General features: G+C 40.6%; 2 protein-coding genes across 3 annotated transcripts in view; one reads left to right on the forward strand and one right to left on the reverse strand.

The window, feature by feature from the left end:
* The first annotated feature begins 39 nt into the window (after positions 1-39).
* Positions 40-16,039, forward strand: LOC146522466 (cysteine and histidine-rich domain-containing protein 1). The gene is made up of 11 exons (XM_085139614.1): positions 40-3,827; positions 4,371-4,420; positions 4,503-4,559; positions 6,019-6,173; positions 6,429-6,532; positions 8,323-8,375; positions 10,743-10,813; positions 11,297-11,399; positions 11,867-11,986; positions 13,181-13,243; positions 13,691-16,039. The coding sequence occupies exons 1-11, from the start codon at positions 3,764-3,766 to the stop codon at positions 14,123-14,125; spliced, it is 1,275 nt and encodes a 424-aa protein (XP_084995740.1). The 5' UTR covers positions 40-3,763; the 3' UTR covers positions 14,126-16,039.
* Positions 15,692-19,844, reverse strand: part of LOC146522467 (diacylglycerol kinase delta-like) — a 28,286-nt gene continuing 24,133 nt past the window's right edge. For both annotated transcript variants that reach the window (XM_085139504.1, XM_085139512.1), the window contains exon 22: positions 15,692-19,641. In XM_085139504.1, coding sequence (XP_084995630.1) covers positions 19,589-19,641 — 53 coding nt within the window. In that variant the 3' untranslated portion in view covers positions 15,692-19,588. The remainder of the gene's footprint in view (positions 19,642-19,844) is intronic.

Here is a 19,844-nt window from a genome sequence, read left to right on the forward strand (position 1 = left end):
GTGTCAAACGGCTCAGCTTCTGATTTTTAATTGCGCCACCCTGAGGGCTTGAGAATGTGTTTTCTTAATTGCGCAACTTTTTTTCTCTTAAGTGAGATTTTTAAACCATCCACTAAATATTTCAGCAGTTTTTCTACCAGCAGCTATCTTAAATTTGATCGAGACTGGCAGATTCAACGGTCGCTTTATGAGCGTGTTTATTTGAAGAAAATGGACTGTTTGACGTTAATCAAAGGCACCCATTAAAATCTTACATCTGCCTCCAGCTGCAGGCTTGAACCGTCAACATTCGTTACTGATGCAGGAGAGTTACTGTGCGCTCACCACAGTAACTCTGGGGCTTCAAATCAGGGGATGTGGATATAAGATCAGATCTTGTCACATTAAATGTATTATCCAAATTAACTGCAAATAATATTTTGGCACAGATGCAGCGCAAAATATGCTACACGTCACTGATAAAAATGTACATTTTCTGTACTGTGTAAAAGTCCTGAGCCAGCCCTCATTTCTTTAGATTTGAATGCACACTTGAGTTGTGTGCACAGAAAACATGCACGACTCAAGAGATGAAGCAGTGTTTTGTCTGCAAATGACACGACTTGGCAAATAACAAATTTGTTAAAAGCACCCTGTCATAAAAATGCATCATTTGTCCCAATTTCTCCAGTTAAATCTATAAAAATGTCAAAGATAGCACAATCTGACACACACAAAACAGTATTTCTGCACCAACAAGGTGATTTCCAAACAGCTGTTAGCTGCATGGTGTGCAGATGGCTGTGAAAAACACTTAAAAGTACCATCAGATTTTGATCGACCATAAAAATTTCCACTATCTGAAAATCATTTGATTGCCTTCATTTTTCAGCATGACAAAGACCCCAAAGACTCTGGCAGTGCAGTAAAAACACAAAGTGGAACACTATCAGTCATGGATTGGCCTCCGCAGTGCCCGGACCTCATCATTACTGCAGCGGTTTGGGATCATCTTGAAGAGATAAGGGGAGGGAGGGGGGGGGGTTACAGACAAACTTTGTGAACATGTGGTTATTGTTCCTCCAGCGGGTCAGGTTTACTCCAAAAGTGAGTAAATTGCAGCAGAAATAAACATGCTCACAGTCTCATGCACAGGTTAAAACGTGTAACATTTAAACTGAATTATGGCTTAAACTTGTACATGATTAAACTGCATTCCTGCTGCTAACAGTCACTCAATCATGTTTGTTGCCCTTTTCATATGTTTATGTGGTCAGTATGGTATGCTGTCTGGATAACTTTACCAGCACCCTGTGCAGAAAACCCAGTGTTTCCCTTCAAGTATGAGATGGGTAAAAAAACAGTAGCCTATAAACGCTGGGGGACGTCAGAGTGGGTTTATTAAGTGTCAGTAAATGAACTGTTAGTTTCAGCCACATGATCACCTTTAAAAGATGTTTATCCTCTTCTTTGTTATACACCGCTGAATCCTGCTAACCAGCCACAATGCAGTTAAACCTTCTGTTTTCAGCCTGCAGCATCCTCGCGTCACTGCGTATCTGCAATGCATTCGTTTAAACTCTTCCCTTTAGTTCACACAGCATTCTTTTATTGTATGTACCCAACTCCTCTGAGAAAACATTTACCACACCGTATAAATGTCATTTACAATATTTACGACAATAAACACCTTCATTATTCTGGTAAATCTACGTTTATGCTTAAAGCACACTGAAAAGAGGCAAACAAACAAACGAAGTAAAGCCTCAAAAGATCCCCACACCGTGGGAAACCTCCAGCCTCTGCTCCTCTCCAGTTCCTATAGTTATTGTTTTTTTGTTTACGTCTGATTACAGTCTATACCTCTAATCTCTTCTTGTTGCTACACGTTGGCGTGAAACACCTCTGGTTTGCTCCACCATTGTCTGCCATGATATCAACACTCCCACAGCGAGGGATTTAGAAACGTATTCCCACCTCCCGACTCCCGCTGAGCCCTGAATAATGAAAGCGTTTGTACACATTTGTTCCACAATCACATCGAGGGCTGCTCGCTGATGCTGCCGCTGATACACTGGGTCATATTTCAGGGTTATTTGTTGTTTTCTTATTCCTGATTCTTTGTAGGAAATAAATCACTTAAAAAGTCCTGTGCCTGACAAACAGCAGTGTTTTGTCTTGAGTGAATAATTTATTGTCGCCTGGAGTCGCTGGCAGTTTGTCTCAGTGTGCTCGGGATGAAAGATATTTTAGGAGCAAACTACAAAAGGCCGGCATATAAATAAATGCCTTTCAGCACCGTGTTAGCCTGAGCTGAATTAACTGTCCTCTCAGGGAGATGTGAGTCGGAGAGCAGGCTGTGCTGCCACACGGATGCAGTTGGGTCCATAAGTATCAGGACAGTTTGTTGTAGTCGGGATGTGATTGAAGTGCAGACTTTAATTCAAGTCATTGTACAAACAAACTCATTTTAAACACAAGGATTGTTTTTAATAGTTGCATGAAAATCTTTTGCAATCAATCACAGCCCGAACTCGGGAACATCAACAGATGCTGCATTTCCTCCACTGAGATGATCTAACAGACCTTTAACTGCTGGTTGGTTGTGGGTCTCTCTGCCTGTGGTTAGTAACTAAAAAGCTGCTCTGTTGGTTTGAGAGCAGGTGACTGATTTGGAGTAGTTTTCTATCTTTATCTTAAGAAACTCATGAGTTGCTTGAGTGAGGTGTGCAGAGACTTCATCCCTGCTGCTTCTGTCAGCAGTCACATCATCACTAAGTAGACCTGGTTTTACTAGCTCGCATATGTGCCAATGCCATAACAACACCTCCACCATGTTTGACAGGTGATGTGGCGCACTGGAAACAAGTTTCTTTGTTCCATCTGTCTGGACTTCCTGTTCCTGAGTGTAACCAGTGGTTTGCACTTTGTTGTAAATCCTCTGCACTTCCATTCATGATGACATCTCTTGATAGCTTTAGCACATTTAAAAAAAACAACCCAGTTTCAAAATGTTGTACAAATGAAAGACCACTATAAGTTCGCCTAAATCGCTGTGCTTTGTGGTCTTGTAGTCTTGTGGAGGTACAAATATACACAAAAGAAGTGGCATGGTGCTGGGACACACTGGGATTAAGTATTCCCTTCCTATTGCTTCGTGTCACATGAGTTTAGGGGTCCCTGAACTAGGCGGGCTCCAAAGTGTTGTGGACAAACCAGTTATTCACGGTCACTGAGTGTCACATGTGGAACACAATCACCTTAAAAGCGCTGAGGAAGTTTCAGCACAGGGTGGAATTAAAATGTCTCTCAGCGTGTCGAGCACTGGTTTGCCGTCTCTGCTGTGGATCCAGCGCACAGAGTGACAGGAAATCCAGGAGTTGTCAGTCCTATTGTGGCTGCTGCCGGGCCGCGGCAGGCCTGTTTGTGACAGCCAACACTCACCGGGAAGAATGTCAGCCCCCACCCCCAGATAAGTTTTGACAGCTGTAAATTGAGAGAGGGGCGTGGGGGTAGGAGGGAGGTGAGCTGCTATTTTTATCTTTCATTCAGCCAGGCCTGTCCCAGAGAGAGACGGAGACCCCCCTCTGTATCTCTCACTTCTCCAGAAGGCGACGACTCCTCCTGGATCTCTCCTTTCTGCCTGGCTGGAGAAACTTCTGGAGACCCAACCGAGGCATTAAAACCTGGAGACACGGCCGGTGTGAAGGAACATATCTAAACGCAAGCGAACGAGTGCAGACTGTACAGTGAAGAAGAAGACATCACAGTCCACGAGGCCAACATGGCTCTGCTGTGCTACAACAAAGGCTGTGGGCAGACGTTTGACCCCGACAAGAACAAGGATGGTAAGATCCTCCTGCATGTGTCTGCTCCTTTACTTTAAACCTGTTACAGCGACTCTGAGTCATCCTGTTATCAAAGACCTGGAGCTGAAGTGGAAGAAAACTGGGTGTGAGATGACACTTGTAGGTTGTCTGAAGAAACAAAATTTCCTTCATGATGATGATGACGTCTAAATTTTCAGCCACCTTTAAAAGGAGCTCTGCACTTTTATTTTGAAAGGGAGCACTCATGAATAGTTTTACTTTAATGTAGTGTTTTGGGACTCGATTCAAATTCAGATTGTGTGCACTAAACATGAACAGTGTGTGAACCTGTGATCGTGACAGATTGACTGATCACGAGCTGGTTTGCGTGACATCAAGTAGAAGTTGTGTCCGTGTGAGAGAGACGGTCTAGTCTGAGACAGCGTGGCTGAGAGAGACGGCCATCTTCCTTCCTTATAAGGGACACACGGCACCTCCACACTGCAGTGACCCTGTGAGCAGCTGGGATCTCAGTGAGTGTCTATATGCAGACTCATGTTGTCTTTATCTCCACTCTAAAAGATTCCTGCCTCTTCCACCCGGGAGGCCCTGTCTTCCACGATGCACTGAAGGTAAACTCTCCTCTTAGAGTCTGACTCGAGTGGGAGAATAAAACTCAACGCTAATCACATGTTTGTTTGTTTGTGTCTCCAGGGCTGGTCCTGCTGCAGGAAAAGGACGACCGACTTCTCTGAGTTTCTCTCCATCAAGGTAACATGAGCTCAGGGTCCACACTCCAGAAGTGTTTGTCATGGTGAAATTACCAAAAAAAAGAGAGAATAAATTAGGAGAAAACATGGAGCTCTTTTGATGAATGTTTAATCGGGTGGAAGCAAAAGCAGTGGAGTGAAACCTAATGAGAGTTAGTGTCGGGCATTTCCAACATTTATTTTTAAACCAACTAAAACCCCAGTGTTGTAATGAAGTATGATACTTTTTCAACCATTAAAATGCGCTTAATCATGCAGGACAGAGAGGTTAGCTCTGAATGATGAGTGAGGGCTTAATTAGCAGGAAATCTATGTTTGTTTTATGTTGAAAATTTGCTGCCCAGTTATCAGGATGTTTCATCTTCAGCCCAGGACATGCAGATGGCATTTAAAGATGAAAAGCGTACACAAAGCCACTGAAAAAGGTAAATACATAAAATAAATACACAAATAATTCTTCCAGACAGAGGGAAGACTGAACTTTTATTTGCTGGTAATAGTTACATGTACACAATATATTTAATTGGTCTTTAATGTATGGAAGCTCGTGTCTGCCCCTGAAAGTTTTGCGCTCCGCAAGTTACAATTTCAGGTTATCATCTCAAAATATCTACTTATCTCAAAATGTCAAGTTAGTTTGGTTAATTACCTGAATCTTTTACATTTTTGTGACAGAAACAATCAATGAAAAGAAAAACGTGGATACAAAAATATTGTGTACATTCTTTCAGCTGTTACCAAATACTTACACACTCTGTATCAGCATCATCAGTTCTGCCCTGTAAGGGCAAAAAAGTACATTTTGAAAATCTACGGGATTATTTTAAAAGGTAACAAGATTATGAGTCTAAAATGACGATTAATGTGTTAAGTTAGTTAAGTTGGGGAGTTTCTGCCAGTGAAAAAGACTTTAGCAGAAGTTAAAATTTCCGGTTATTATCATGAAATTATGAAGTGGGAATCCTGAAATTTCCACTTACTAACCTGAAATCAAGATTATGGTGAGGGCTTGGTTTGAGATTTCATAACTAAAAAGCTGGAAAATAACTATTAAATAAAAGAGTCTGGCCAATAGAGATAATACAGCTTTAAAGGTCCATCTTCAATATACAGTCTATCCTATCACATAAAATGCATGTTTGATGTTTTTCTGTCAAGATGAGCGAGGTTGGAGTCACTGGTGTGAGCTTAAATGACTTGTATTTAACAAAGCAACAAACTAATAAGAACTGAAAAACTGAAGCTGTCATGTATGAGCGTGAAAGCGTAAAGTAAGATATGATAAAAAAAAAAGTACTCGAGTAAAATACAGAATGTACTCTGTGCTGAAACTGAGCATTGTAATAAGTGTTAGAGAGAATTTTGCAGAAAGTGTTTATCAGGTATGTGGGATCTGGAATCTCATCCAGAGCTTCGTTTCCTGAGCATGACTGAAGTGACCCGTGTGGTTTTGAACGCAGGGCTGTACCCGCGGGCGCCACAGCGACGTGAAACCCCAGGAGCCTCTGAGGCCCGAGGTGTCGTCGGATAAGGGCGAGATTAAACACGCCGAAGGCCGAGAGATAATCTATCAGGGCCCCAAATCTGCAGAGATGCTGCAGAAGGAGAGACCCAGGTGTGTGTTTGAGATCTGCAGTCAGCTCTCATTTATATCAGCATCCATCTTTTTCTGATGCGCGTGTGATCGCTGGAGTTTGTCACGTTGTGTGTTTGTCCCTGTTTGCTTTATCTGTGCAGCGAAGTCATGGGGGGGAGGTCACGGGGGTCACCGTGAGGTTACGGCTGGAATAAATTATTCACTGCGTAACTCTTGTGTGTCAGTCTGCTCATGCTTGTGCGTTTGTGTGTTTATTTCTCTGCACGTGCACAGTTCAGACGAGCCCATGACCAAACTTCCCCAGAAGGTGTCGGCGTCGCTGGCTCAGGCGCTGGAGAAGCTGGACATCAGCAAGAGAGGAGAGAACGAGAAGAAAGGTACACAAACGCTCACCGTTTAAAAGAATCACAACAAACGTTTACTCCGGGGGTGTCGAACTCCAGGCCTCACAGGCTGGTGTCCTGCAGGTTTTAGATGTGTCCTTGATCCAACACAATTGATTTAGGCTACATTACCTCCTCAACATGTCTTGAAGTTCTCCAGAGGCCTGGAATCTGAAGGTTAGACTGTCCCATTTCACAGCCTCGAACTTCCGGCCCTCTAATGTGTAATGTGTGTAATGTGTATGTGTTAGTGCCCATAGGGAAATTACTCCTGCAGAGGGAACAGTGTGAAGGGATGGTACCTTGCTCAGGGGTACCTCAGGGTAGTCGTTCACTGGATTTGAACCACCGACCTTCCAATCATGCAGCAACAACTCTACCTACTGAGCTAGCGCTGCGTGGGCCAGTCTTTGAAGGGCCCAGCCCACGTAGACCGAGAAGGCCGGGTTAGAGTCACACCGGCCCTTGAGGCCTGGAGTTCCCCACCCCTGGTTTACAGTGTTGTTTCTTTAGGGGTGGTACAGAGAAATGAAACTTTAACTTTTTGAACTCTGATAGAGCAGCTTTGCATGATTCACAGTTCAAAATAATCCCTGTGCTTCCTGCTTTGAGCCAACCTCCTTCTGGTTGGCTCTCCTTCACAAACAGAAGGGTTGAACAGGGAGTTGGGCGGGGCTTCTGAAGCTATGTTAGGAATGTCCGTGCTGACTGATGTGATACAGACCCATAAGCAGTCTGAAGTCTGACCTTTTTTCTGAGCTCAGCACTTAAATGTTTCATACACACTCACTGGTCACTTTATTAGGTACACCTCGTTATCACTGGGTTGCCTTCACAGCTTCTTTAACTCTTCCTGGAACAGATTCGAAGAGCTGCTGGAAACGTTTCTCAGAGACTTTGATCCATTTTAACTTGACAGCAACTTGACATAGTTGGTGGTCTTCTGCTTCGAGGTTCAGCGTGTTGTGCGTTCAGAGATGCTCTTCTGCATAGTTTGCTTGTGACGAGTGGTTATTTGAGTCGACTGATCTTTCTGCTCAGGTGTCAACAAGACATTTTCTCCCTGTGAATTGTTTTTCCCTGGATTTTCTCTTTCACATCATTCTCTCTAAACTCTAGAGATGTTAGTGTGGGAAAAACCTCAAAGTCACTTAAAAAAAACTTTCTTCAAAACAATCAGCTCTGCATTGAGACTTTTCTGAAATCGGGTGCGTAAATCTTTAAACGAGGCAAAGTAAGCGAGGCGCCGCACTCAAATCGATATCAGTGAAAGACGAGTCGATGTGTATTGGAAACAGTTTGAAATATTGATGCTACACTAGCAGGTGTTTCTCATTTAGAGAAAAGTAAACTTTTCAGATTCAATTAAAGTCAGAATGAGCCGGTAAGGCGGGTTTATCGTGGATTCAGGAGTGCACGTGTCTCACTCTTACTCCAGATCAGAGTGATACAATGAAAAAATATCAGGAATGCAGTCTCTCGCCGCCCTCCACCACCTTAGCAGCAGCTGTGTAAGCTTCATGTCATATTGGATGTGACTGCAGCATGCACCGAGTGTAGTTTTTTCTAAGTATGTGCTGCACACTTCCAGTTTTAGCGAGACGTTTCTGAAAAAGAGGGAAAAGGGAAAAAAATGTCTGCACACTGAGAATAATTTGACCCCAGTGCAGCACAAATCAATACGTCAAAACTGCGTGCACTCTCACTGCTCTGTTAGAATTACTACACGGGAATAAAACTTGGACTTGTTAGTGTCTTATCTCTGTTTTTGTTTTTTCCAACAGAGAGTCAGGCTGTTATTTGCGGGACCCGCTGCAAAAACGCAGGATGCAAAACAGTGAGTGTCTTTTTGTCATTTGTGTGATTTAATGCCTGAATCAGAGCTTAAAGCTGAGACTTAACAACTTTTAAAAGACTCACACTAAAGTAGTCATCATAATACACACACGTGGCAGTTTTCTTAACCATTTATTACACAACATAGTGGAGCGGGGTTGGAGCTTTGTAATAACTTGACCCGGCCCCCTCAGATGCACCCAGGCAGTAACGCAGCCTCACTGCTGCGCTTTCATTTGAGTTCAGTCCATCAAGCCTCTGCTTCAGCCTCTGTAAAGTTTATTAAGGGCGCCATCTAGTGCACAAAGCAGGCAACAACACATATCAGCTGGTACTAACTGTAGCAGCTCTTTGTTTCCTCAAATGTAAAGAAAATACACAAAAGTAAAGCCTCCAAACAGTTGACTGACTTTTCATATTTACTAGAACTCTATGAAAAATGCTGCTTCCTTATAACTACAGTATGCTACAGGTATAGGCGGCGCTGTTTGCCCAGTGATTGCTTTTTAATTTTTAATGGACTAGTGAATGCAAGGCTTCTACCTACTTTAATGTTTTCTTTCCCTTTTGCAGTATAAAAATTTAAGGATATATGGGATTACTACTGTACTCCTGAGCACAAAACTATAAATACTCTGCTTGGAAATAAATTGTGCGTCAAGACGATGATAAAAGTGCAATAAGACGGAGTCGGTCTGTAATCAGTTATCAGTTATCAAGTTGGCAATTACATGCAACCTGTTTGTGATAATCAGGCAATTAACTGTGATAAATGAGTGAAAATGGCTAATTTGTTGCCATCTGCATACACAGAAATTCATACTTGAATCCAGAGTGTGGACAGAACCTCACAGATCTGAAACACAAATTTGTAAATAGCTGCAGCAGGATGGAGATTTACCTGCCAGATGACATCGGTGCTTGGCAGTCTTGACCGTAAACTGGAATATAACCAGTTGGCAGCCATCTGAATCCAGTCACCTACTGCAGAAAGACCACTGAGACTGATGGCAACATGCTGGTGATCTGTCTGCATTTATAAATTGGATGGTAGTTATTCGTAAACCTTAACCAGTCTCTCTGAGCGTGATTGCAAGTGTTTGGAGACTGGTTACCTTCCACCACTTGACTTGTGATCAAAAGTGTGTTTACCCAGGGGTTGAGAGTGCAACATCACTATCGGTCACCAAAGATGGAGGCAGTGAGTGAAGAAACTGAGAATTGAGCGGTGACACACACATTGCTTCTGTGTTTTCACATCATTTTGACCTTTAACCCTTTAAAATACAGTAAAACATCACAGTTCACAAAGCACACCAAGCTTTCACGTTCACATTTTTAGTTTACCTTAAAAAAATGTGATTTTTTTTTAGTCTTTAATTTTACTTTCAAATTATTTTTGGATTTTAAACCCATTCAGTTTGATCACATGATCAAACTGTGCACACTTATTTCTATGTAGATTCTCAGTCAGTAGTCTAAGGACCTTGGAAAGAAAGCAACTGGACAGGAAACACCTTATATAAAAGCACCTTTGACATAGAAGGCAATGATATAGAAATGATCATGAACTTTAACCTGCTAGGATCAATGAAAAGTATGAGCCACGTCAAGGCAATGATGAAATCATCGGATAATATCTTAGAAATCTAAGGACATGAAAAGAAGGCTTATGTACAGTTTGATTTCCTTCATGGTCACCTATAGTTGAACTATAAGAAAACAGCACAGTCACTAAATCATCAGTATTTTTGAGATGTGGTGAGAAGACGGATTTTATAAATACCACGGAGGACCAACAGACCAGTCTTGAATGAAATCAAGCCAACAACGTCACTGAAAGGACAGAAATCTAAGCTACTACTCGCCTACTTTGATTGTTATAAGGCAGACAAAGATTTCCTTGTGTACTCATTTTTATTTAGTCGTCGTTTTGTTGTTTGTATCACTATACTGTTTTCCTCCAAAACCAAAAAAGGTTGTTGATGAAATGAACTCTGATGGGAAGAACTTCAGAAATAAAGGACTGAGGATAGGATCGATGTTTATTTATGAAGCTACTATGATTCACGAACGAACTGATGACCTTAACTTTAAATGCTTTATAAGGACCCTGAGTGTGATTTAACAAACAGTGCTGACATAAAAGGGAGCTATCCTTTCACTTCACCCTTCAAGGTCTTTGCCTTTACAATTAAATATGGCTGAACACCACTTATTGGACAGAAAATATGACATCGCCCTGTTAAAAATGGAAGAAAAACTTAAGATTACACATAATCTTTTACGCCTAAATCTTTAATATTATCAAATGTCCCCACAACTGATCGGATGGTCTTTGCATTGTGTGCTATGTTTCTGTGTTTAGGTCTACCAAGGACCACAGACCGACATGGAGGTCTGCACCCACCATCCTGGAGCTCCCGTCTTCCACGAGGGGTAACAACAAAAACTCCCTGCCACTTGTTTACCAGAGATTTTATTTATTTTTTTAAACAAAAACAAGTCTAATCCACTGTAACAAAACTGTAATTACATTCTTTATTTGCATAGCTCGTATCAAAAACAACAATTAGCTGACTTCTACAAAGGAGGGACGCAAACAAAACAAAACTGAAGGCCGTGCACGCAAAGCAAGAAACATAAAAGCGTCGAGATAAGAGAGTTAATTAAAGATTGTAATTAAAGCAAATCTGCAACATTACAAACAGACTTTAAGAGTAAATAAACTGCAAGCGCTGCTTTTAAATCACATTAAGTGTAACGCTGGGCTTCCTACTGCTGGGCAGCTTCCTAACAAAACCTGAATTAGGCTCATTTCATGGGGATCACGTAGGGTTGTTGTTGTTTCCAGGATGACACGGCTTGTTTCTTAAAAACTGTGACCATTTCTTTGTATTTTCTTTTTTTGTTGTTGTTTAGGTACAAGTACTGGAGTTGCTGCTGCATCAAGACAACAGACTTCAACGCCTTCCTGGACCAGAAGGGCTGCACCATGGGGAAACACCGCTGGGTCCCAAAGCAGGTACACGCACCACCTGGAGAATGTACTAGAGAAACTGCTGGTGCGACACCAGGGATCGGATCAAAGTTTGCAGAGGAAAAGGAAAACGGATCTCAAGGGCTGACAACAACATCAAAAAAAGCTTTAAAGTGACCTATTTTTGCGTGCACGGTTCACTTGTTCGTCCTTTTGATCACTATAAAACAAAGACTTGAGTGGGAAGATTTATCTATGAGTGCAGACAAAAAACAAGTCAAACTTCAAGTCAAACAAATCATGTTTACCACAAATTCAAATGGCCTTGAAGAGCGCTAAAGCAATCCAAACACTCAAACCAGGACAGGAATAAAAAGGTTTCTCTCTTTCATTGGGATGTTTTGATTTAGATTTGATAACTATGATTATCAGCCTTCGAGTCGCTCCTCGGTCTCGCAGCAGTCTGGCTGTGCAGCTCACCGGTGTGTGTGGGTTCACGTGTGTGTTTGCAGGACAAGAAGAAGGTGGCGTGTCGCTATGACTGGCATCAGACTGGCAACAGCGTTGTCGTGACCATTTACGCCAAGAACGCAAACCCAGAGTTTTCCAGCATAGAGGCCAACCGGACGGTGGTGAGTTTAATGAAACAGACAACGTGCAGCGTATGTGGTTGGATCTAGTATGACTTTGCAATGAGACAACCTCATTAATAAGCAGCTAATAATTTGTGGTTTAATTAACTGTTAACAAATCAGCATTCAGTACAGTAACAGGTGTTAATGAGATTTAGCTCAACTTCCTGTTGAGGTCCAAAATGAGTCATTTATGACAATCCTGTAACACTTTCTGAGATTGTAATGATTTTTAAGAGGGTCTATGATGCACATGTAGCTAATTTATCAATGTGTATGTTGTGTATTAGAGAGTGACTGCATTTATGTAACAGGTTTTACTAAATTACTTTTGTACATCAGCGCTTTAACGTCTGTAGGTCAAAGAGATGCGTCATAGAAAAGTTGCACTCATTAACAGACTGACTCACATTCACTGCAAACTGTCACCAATCTGTCTGCGAGTGAACGCAGCCACCCTCAGCATCACCATGACAACTTGATTGCTGCAACTTCTTGAAGTCCTTCATTGTTAGCAAAAGAAATTTGATTGGTCCTTGTATGCTGCACAGTGGCTGTTCATTGGGGCTAATTCTTTAGAGTGAAGTGAACTCTGCTGAATGAAATAGACTTGACATTATAGAGAAGCCTGCAGGATAGCGGCCCTCGACTGTGTGACCTCCATAAACACGTTTCTGGTGACTGTATGAGCTCAATCGCCAGTTTCATGTCATACTGAGCATACATGAAGTTAACTTTGTTAATAATAAATAAAAAAACAAAAATATTAGCAACACCGTAGCAACCAGAGAGCATCGAAAGTCAATGAAACTCAGCGACATAGGGTGAAATAACCATTACCGATAAACTTCTCTCAGGCGACCAAAGTGGCCACGAAGGGGTTCTCGGGAGAGTAGTGTAAATGTGCATTAACCGACTGTGAGCAAAAAAGCGATGTCCAATAACTGAACTGTTAGATGTGGACAGGGTTGTACTCTACCTTTGATTACGGAAGTCGAAACCATAGAAAAGGACAGACAAGCCAAGCGTCTTCAAGCTTTTTACTAATTTTACTAAGAAGTGCTATTTTAATTTTATACCCAGTACTAATAATCATGGTCTAACTCAAGATTTTTTTTCATTAACAGATTTATATATTTACCCATTTATGCAATAAGACCTACACCGTTTCTCTGTCTTCTGTCCTCTCTTTAGCTCTCGTGTCAAATCCAGTTTGAGAACAATAAGATTTTCAAGAAAGAGTTCCACCTCTGGGGGGTAAGTATCTGGTGTCTGCTGGGAATCGCCTTTCCCACTTACACTTGGAACATTTGAGCTCATGTTCAAAGATCAGTGAATGGACTGAGGTTTGAGGATGGTGGGCACACAAAGCGCCCGACTCTTGTTTGGCAGGTTTTGCTGGCTGTGGTTGGAAAAAAAGTATTTAGGAGAGAAAGAGGTAGATAAAGACTTTGTATCCAACTAACTACGCTAGATGGACCTTTCCTCAGCAGTGGAGTGCTGTGAGCACCTAAACATAATCTGAAGTTTAGAAATAAGTAATTCAGTTGCAACTAGATTTTCTTAAAAATATAATCGTGATCATAATCATTAGCATATCCCGTGGTTAGTTAGTTGTCAGTTCACACGTTTCTGATGAACACATTTAAACTAGATTGGATGGACAACATTCAAGCGCAAAGTTTGAATTTCTCTTACCTGCAGGTGATCAACGTAAAGCACAGCTCGGTCAATATGGTCCCATCTAAACTGGAGATAAACCTCCGCAAGGCCGACCAAGTGGCTTGGGGCAAACTGGAGGACCCGAACCACAAACCTGAGCCCGAGCCCGCAGACGACCCGTTCATCGAATCCAACGAGTCGTACCAGCCCAACTGGGACATCGATGATGACGACATCAGTGACTCGGACGAGGAGTGGGGCCATGACACGCCCAAGAATAAAAAGGTAGAGAAGGACGAAAATCAAAAGAAGAACGAGGAGGAGGAGAGGCGGAAGTTAAAGAGGAAGGAGGTGGAGGAGGAGATGAAGAGGGCATTGGAGGAGCGGATGAAGGCGGAGGAGGAGAGGAAGAAGCTAGAAGAGCAGAGGAGGCAGGAGGAAGAGGAAGGATATGAAGACATGCCAGAGCTAGAGTGAAAAACTTCAGATTTCTTTGTGGTTTAGAAATAGAAAATCAAAAGAGATTTTTATAACATAGGACATATTTAGTTCTGAAATAATAATTACTAACTACAAACCCCAATGAGACGTGTTTATATGACCACGATATGGAGAACGTGATGTAAAGACAAAACTGTACCTTCGATAGAAGAAATAAAGTTTTCTATGTCAGTTTCTACTTCTACATTTGTGGGGGGTGTTGTTTCATTTTGTATGTGTACCGACTGGTAGCATTTCTCCACTGTTGGCTACATTCATTACAGATAAATAGCTGGATCAATGATATAAAGACTTGATATCCATCACAAGTCCCCTGGGCTTTAAGCAGAAAGATTAATGATTTTTTTTTTTCAAAAGCCTGTAATAAATCATTAGCTTATCCACTGGTGCTGTAAATAAAACAGTTTAGGTCAGACTAGCCTTTAGTTTATGAGTCATACTTAAATTGTATTTCCACACTTTGTTTTCATTATTATAAGCCTATTGTACATCTGTGAGAGCAGCCTACACAGTATTACTCACTGACTGGCTTTACTACAGCCAAACAAAGAACATACAGCATGTGGGCTAATTGTTTAGAGCAAGCGTGGCTAGTAAACAAGGCGAGAAAATATCTGGGGTAGTTTTGTGAGTGAAAATGCCTCCTTGATGCGAGAGTTTGTTGGAGAACAGCCAGACTGCTCGAATAACCACTGGTCAAAACAGATTTCTGAACACCCATGTCTTGAAGCAGAAGACTTCCCAGAAGTCGGAGTTACTTCTGTCACCTAAGAGCAGGAAACTGAAACTACATTTCACGCCGGCTTGCTAAAATTGGACAGTATAAGAAAAATGTTGCCTCGTCTGATGAGTCCCCAGTTTTACTACAACAAGAAAGCATCACTCCATACCGGCTTCTATAAGGCTGCTGTGGTGTTGGTGTACTGTTAGAGGATGTTAACTAAACACCACAGTCTTACCGGTGTCTTGTTGTTGACCATGCCGATTCCTTTATGACCAAAACTTCTGGAACTTGTTCCAGCAGGGTAGCACATCACGTTACAAAGCTACGTTCACTGTTCACTTTGAGATATGGCCTCCGTAGATCCAGATCTTAATAAAATGGAGCAGCTTGGGGATGTGGTGAAACGAGAGACTCACGTCCCAGATGTGCAGTGGATAAATCTGCAGAAGCTGCGCTTAGCTCCCTCCTTTGTGCCGCAGAAGCATGTTATTGTAAGAAAAATGCTATAATACAGAAATTAAGAAACTGCTCCAAAAACTAAAAGATAATTTTAACTATTCACAGACATCAAAGCGATTTATCAAGTGTAAAAATATACATAGAAAAATCAAAAAGAAAAATCAAGCAATGAGACAGTGCCTAAAAGTTAAGTGGGTAGACAATAGTAAAAATACTATTTAAGTCTTTACCTTTAGTTGTGACCTACTTTGATTAAAGGACACCGAGGCCTTGACTCTTTTGTCAACCTGGAATAAAAGCACTCGAAGGCGCAAGAGCACCACAAATCACACAATTACTAAATAAAGCAACACACGAGATTCACACTTCAATAATTCATTTAATTTCCAGAGGGTTGCACTGACTTTGTCTTTGTTACAAACTGCACATGATAACACAATAAAACACCTCGCAACGTACAAGGTCGTGCAACATCTAGTCTGGCTTCCAGCACTGTCTCAATATATAGGCTGCTCAGAATCAGGGGTGCGTTCACAAATGTCATCTATGGAATACTGTTGCACAAACATGGCAGTGTTTGTAATCTGTGGATTCATTTCAGTTCCTTTGCTAGCATTTTTCTTTTTAGCTTCACGTAACTCCTTGGGAAGAGTTTCAGTTCGCGACATCAGAAAAAATTTAAAAAAACAAACCCTATAAAAGAAAAAGCAAAACAAGGAGATATTTAATTAAAAGAGCAATAAATAAGCAATTACTTGTCCCAAAATGGCTTCCATATATTATGTTGCCCAACATCTTTGCAGTAATTTTCAGCACAACACAAACCAAAAATTATACACAAAAATTTCACCCCCCCCAAAAGAAAGGCTCAACACAAGCTGAAAAACTTCTTTGTGTTAGTAGTTTGTAAATAACACTGGATTACATTTTAAATAACTTTGGTTTGAAATTAGTATTACTTTTTTCTTTTTTTCTTCTTCTTTGGGAAGGCGTACCAATTGGGGTAAGGATGTTTAAATGACATCGCTGTGATAGTAAAATGACACAATCACAAATAACATTGTTGTCAAATGGTGTCGAGCTGCTGTTGGAGTAATTGTACCGCCACGAATGTAATAAACATTTGTGTATACATCTCCATATATTCATATTTTTTTTGTGATTGGTTACATATATCACACTTTATCGAAACACTTATGTCCGTATACATTTTTCATAAATAAAAAGATTTCATTCATCGATTAAAAAAAACAACCCTGTAAACACGTGAAATCTTAGCGTACACACACACACACGTACACGTGATTACCCCTCCAATCAAGTTAACCTCTTGATAAAGTGCAAGGCAAGATACAGTAAACTTAGAAATATATGACATACAACAACTCCTGCATCTCAAGTGCATGTGAGCGCCATCGCTCAATCACGCGCACATTATTGTATGTCTCATAACCCACAAAAGTACAAACTTGGCACAACACCACGAAAGCCTCTAAGGTGTAGAGCGTAAGCTGGCACACTATGGATACAGTAGCACAATCCTACATCTACAACGCCTCACAGTTATTCTGTCTGGTAAAGGATTCGTTTGATAAATGTGGAAAATAATGTCCGAACTCAACAACCGAGCACTTCTGTGTAAATGAAGCAAAGCTGATGCACAAATAACTTTATTTTAACAGACCTGAGTCAAAGTGAGATTGTGAATGTACATCTTTGTCCCTTTTCTAGTTTTCAAAGCAGTTTAGTTATAAATTAAGATTATGTAGGCTTCATATGAAAAAACATCTAACAACCACTGAGTCATATTGCTAGCTTGAAAAGCTAGTATTAGCTAAAACTAGCTAGTATTTAATTTTGTTTTAATTTTCTTACTTTTTACATTCTGACAATCAAACACTTGGCAGTAACTGTCTCATGGTGTAGTTCAGGCCAATAAATAGGAAAATGTGAGTGTAAAGTATAGCTAACTTGTACTGCAACATTAAAACTTAGGTAAAGGTTAGCTAGTGAATGTTCTTTATTATATTCTGATAGCAAAAATTGTGACATTTTATGAAATTCACTTTTTTGCTAGGCAAGAGGAATGTTTTATTATTATTATTTACAAATTTAGCTTTGCTTCTGAAAAAAGATGTAAAAAGGAAGATGTCAAATCCTGCCAAAAGCTGGATTTGATTGCTTAACAAAGAACATGCTGTTTGAGTAGCAATTATCGGATCAATTGCCACTGTCTCTAGTAGGGACGTACAGGACCAGTTGGCTTGAATATTACTGCAATTCCTAGTTGCACAGAAATACTTGTGGGTTGAAATGATTATAAGATTTTTTATGCTGTAATTGATATGAGTATTTGGTGGTTTAAAACTCCGATATTCCAACATTTGGCCATTCTCTTTTCAAACAAAAGCAGATTTCCCTCACATTTATTATTAATTTTTGTTATGTGCGTGTTGTTGGATTGTGTATTTCACTTTTAGGCTAGTAGGAAAAGAAGGGAAAAAAAAAAACAGTAAACGGGTTAACAAATTTCTGGAGTATTGTAAAGGAACAATTTTCGATTTCAGGGATTTCCAAACAGCAGAACAACAATTTAGGTACTCAAATAATACACTATAGATACACGGCTTGACAAAATTTACAATATGCAGGGTGTAAGTATGTAAGTAAGTGGTTTGTCTTTTTTTTTTTTTTTTGCTAAACTAACTCCTGCTTTTCAGTTAAACTCCAACCAGTCTGGTTTAAAACAAAAGTAACATTCGCAAATGTTGCTGGTCTGAACAAACACGTAAAAAAAATAATAAAAATTTAAATTTAAAGAAAAAAATCATTTTCATGAGGCAATATCCACTGTGAGGCGAAGGCTAAGTATGCATGCGGGGACACACATAACAATAGTAATTGGCTTGATTATATGCATGGTGGCCAAAGAGTTTGTCAAAGGGGGAAGCAGCAAAGCCAGAACAGCTTCACAGGTTACCATTGGGAAAATAAGATATACAAAAAATAGATATACATTTTGTAATGTTAATAACAATAATAATAATAATAATAGCTTTTAACCACAACAAGGCAAAGTCAAATATCCACTGACTCTTATATTACATATACAATCATGAATATGGCAAAGTATTAGTAACATACTGAGTAGCTGTAATGTTTTGTTTGTGTGCATCCTTGATGCTTCCTCCTTCTGTAAACGCATTTACCAGACACTACCAAAAATATCTGCTCTTATCGAGTCACTTCATCTGGTACTGTGCCTCATAGTGGTTCACAGAACAACTGAAAAACTGCACAGTGGGAAGAAATATTTAACTCCCACATAAGCCACATTTTAGACCTCGATAATAATGAAAAGAGCGTACTTTAAAAATCGCACAGTCGGATCTTTTCACAGGGCTGAATGCCAGGTGAAATGACTCACAGTAAAGTTTTTTTTTCTTTTTGCAGCGTGGCTGCATAGCCTCGGACCACACAAGCCACACAACAGCCTATTAAGAACCACTTTAAAACCACAACAATAGAACCTCTGTAAAATCATATACGATTTATCAATTAACATCATCATTATTCACAGGTTAGTACAAGTCCACACAAGTACATTCCTCAGTATTTTTTTTTTTTTTTTTGCAACATATAAGAGAATCACCAGTTCAGTAGACAGTAAGGTCGAGATGTTTCAGTTTGTTCATTTTGTTGATTTGTTGCGTCGGAGTTCTCATAGCAGTAGCATCACGGAATAAATACTCAGTCTTAATCAACGTCTAAAGGCGATTCAAAAAGTTTCGAAATAAAACAATTAAAGTTAAAAGATTGTAACAACTTATGATTGTACATATAAAATAATATGGCTGAACTCAACATGCAAGGAGAGCACCACGTAAACACATTTCTTGGTCACGAAAAAAAGAAGAAAAAAAAACATAAGCCAGGAAGGACGTTGTTGCTCCACGCGCCTTGATTTCAGTTTAATTCGCTGCTGGCCACATCTACCGAACCAGAAGCAGAGCGCCAGTGGTGAAAATGCAATGCGATGCAAAGCCAGGGCCCTTTCGAAAAAAATTCAACAGAAACGGGGAGGAAAAATAAAATCCCCCACTCGACCCACGTAAAATAAAATAAATCTTATAGTGGGAGGAAACACCTCTGTCAAGCCAATGGACATTGTGGTTAGAGGTAAGGGTAGGAGGGGTGCTCCTCACACCTGGTTTTCAGGGTAACGGGGTCGGTAATAAAGCACCTCGTGCAGGACTTCAGTTGCCTGAAGAATCTGCCTCAGTGGTCCCGCCTTTGATATCCCAGGTTCCTGTGGACGAAACAGAAAACAATAAAAACCTGACCCTGCTTACAAAGACACATAACTGTGTGTTTTTAAAATAAAAGCAGGCTGAAGCTGACTAAAGCCTCTTCTTTTAGTTCTTGGAGTAAATTGCCATTAAGGACAACAGGACCTTGAAAAATGACAGCATCCTCTGCCCCTCTTTTTGTAGCTCACTGATGTGTAATTGA

This window comes from Neolamprologus multifasciatus, chromosome 3 (genome assembly GCF_963576455.1).
Source record: "Neolamprologus multifasciatus chromosome 3, fNeoMul1.2, whole genome shotgun sequence".
NCBI lineage: Eukaryota > Metazoa > Chordata > Actinopteri > Cichliformes > Cichlidae > Neolamprologus > Neolamprologus multifasciatus.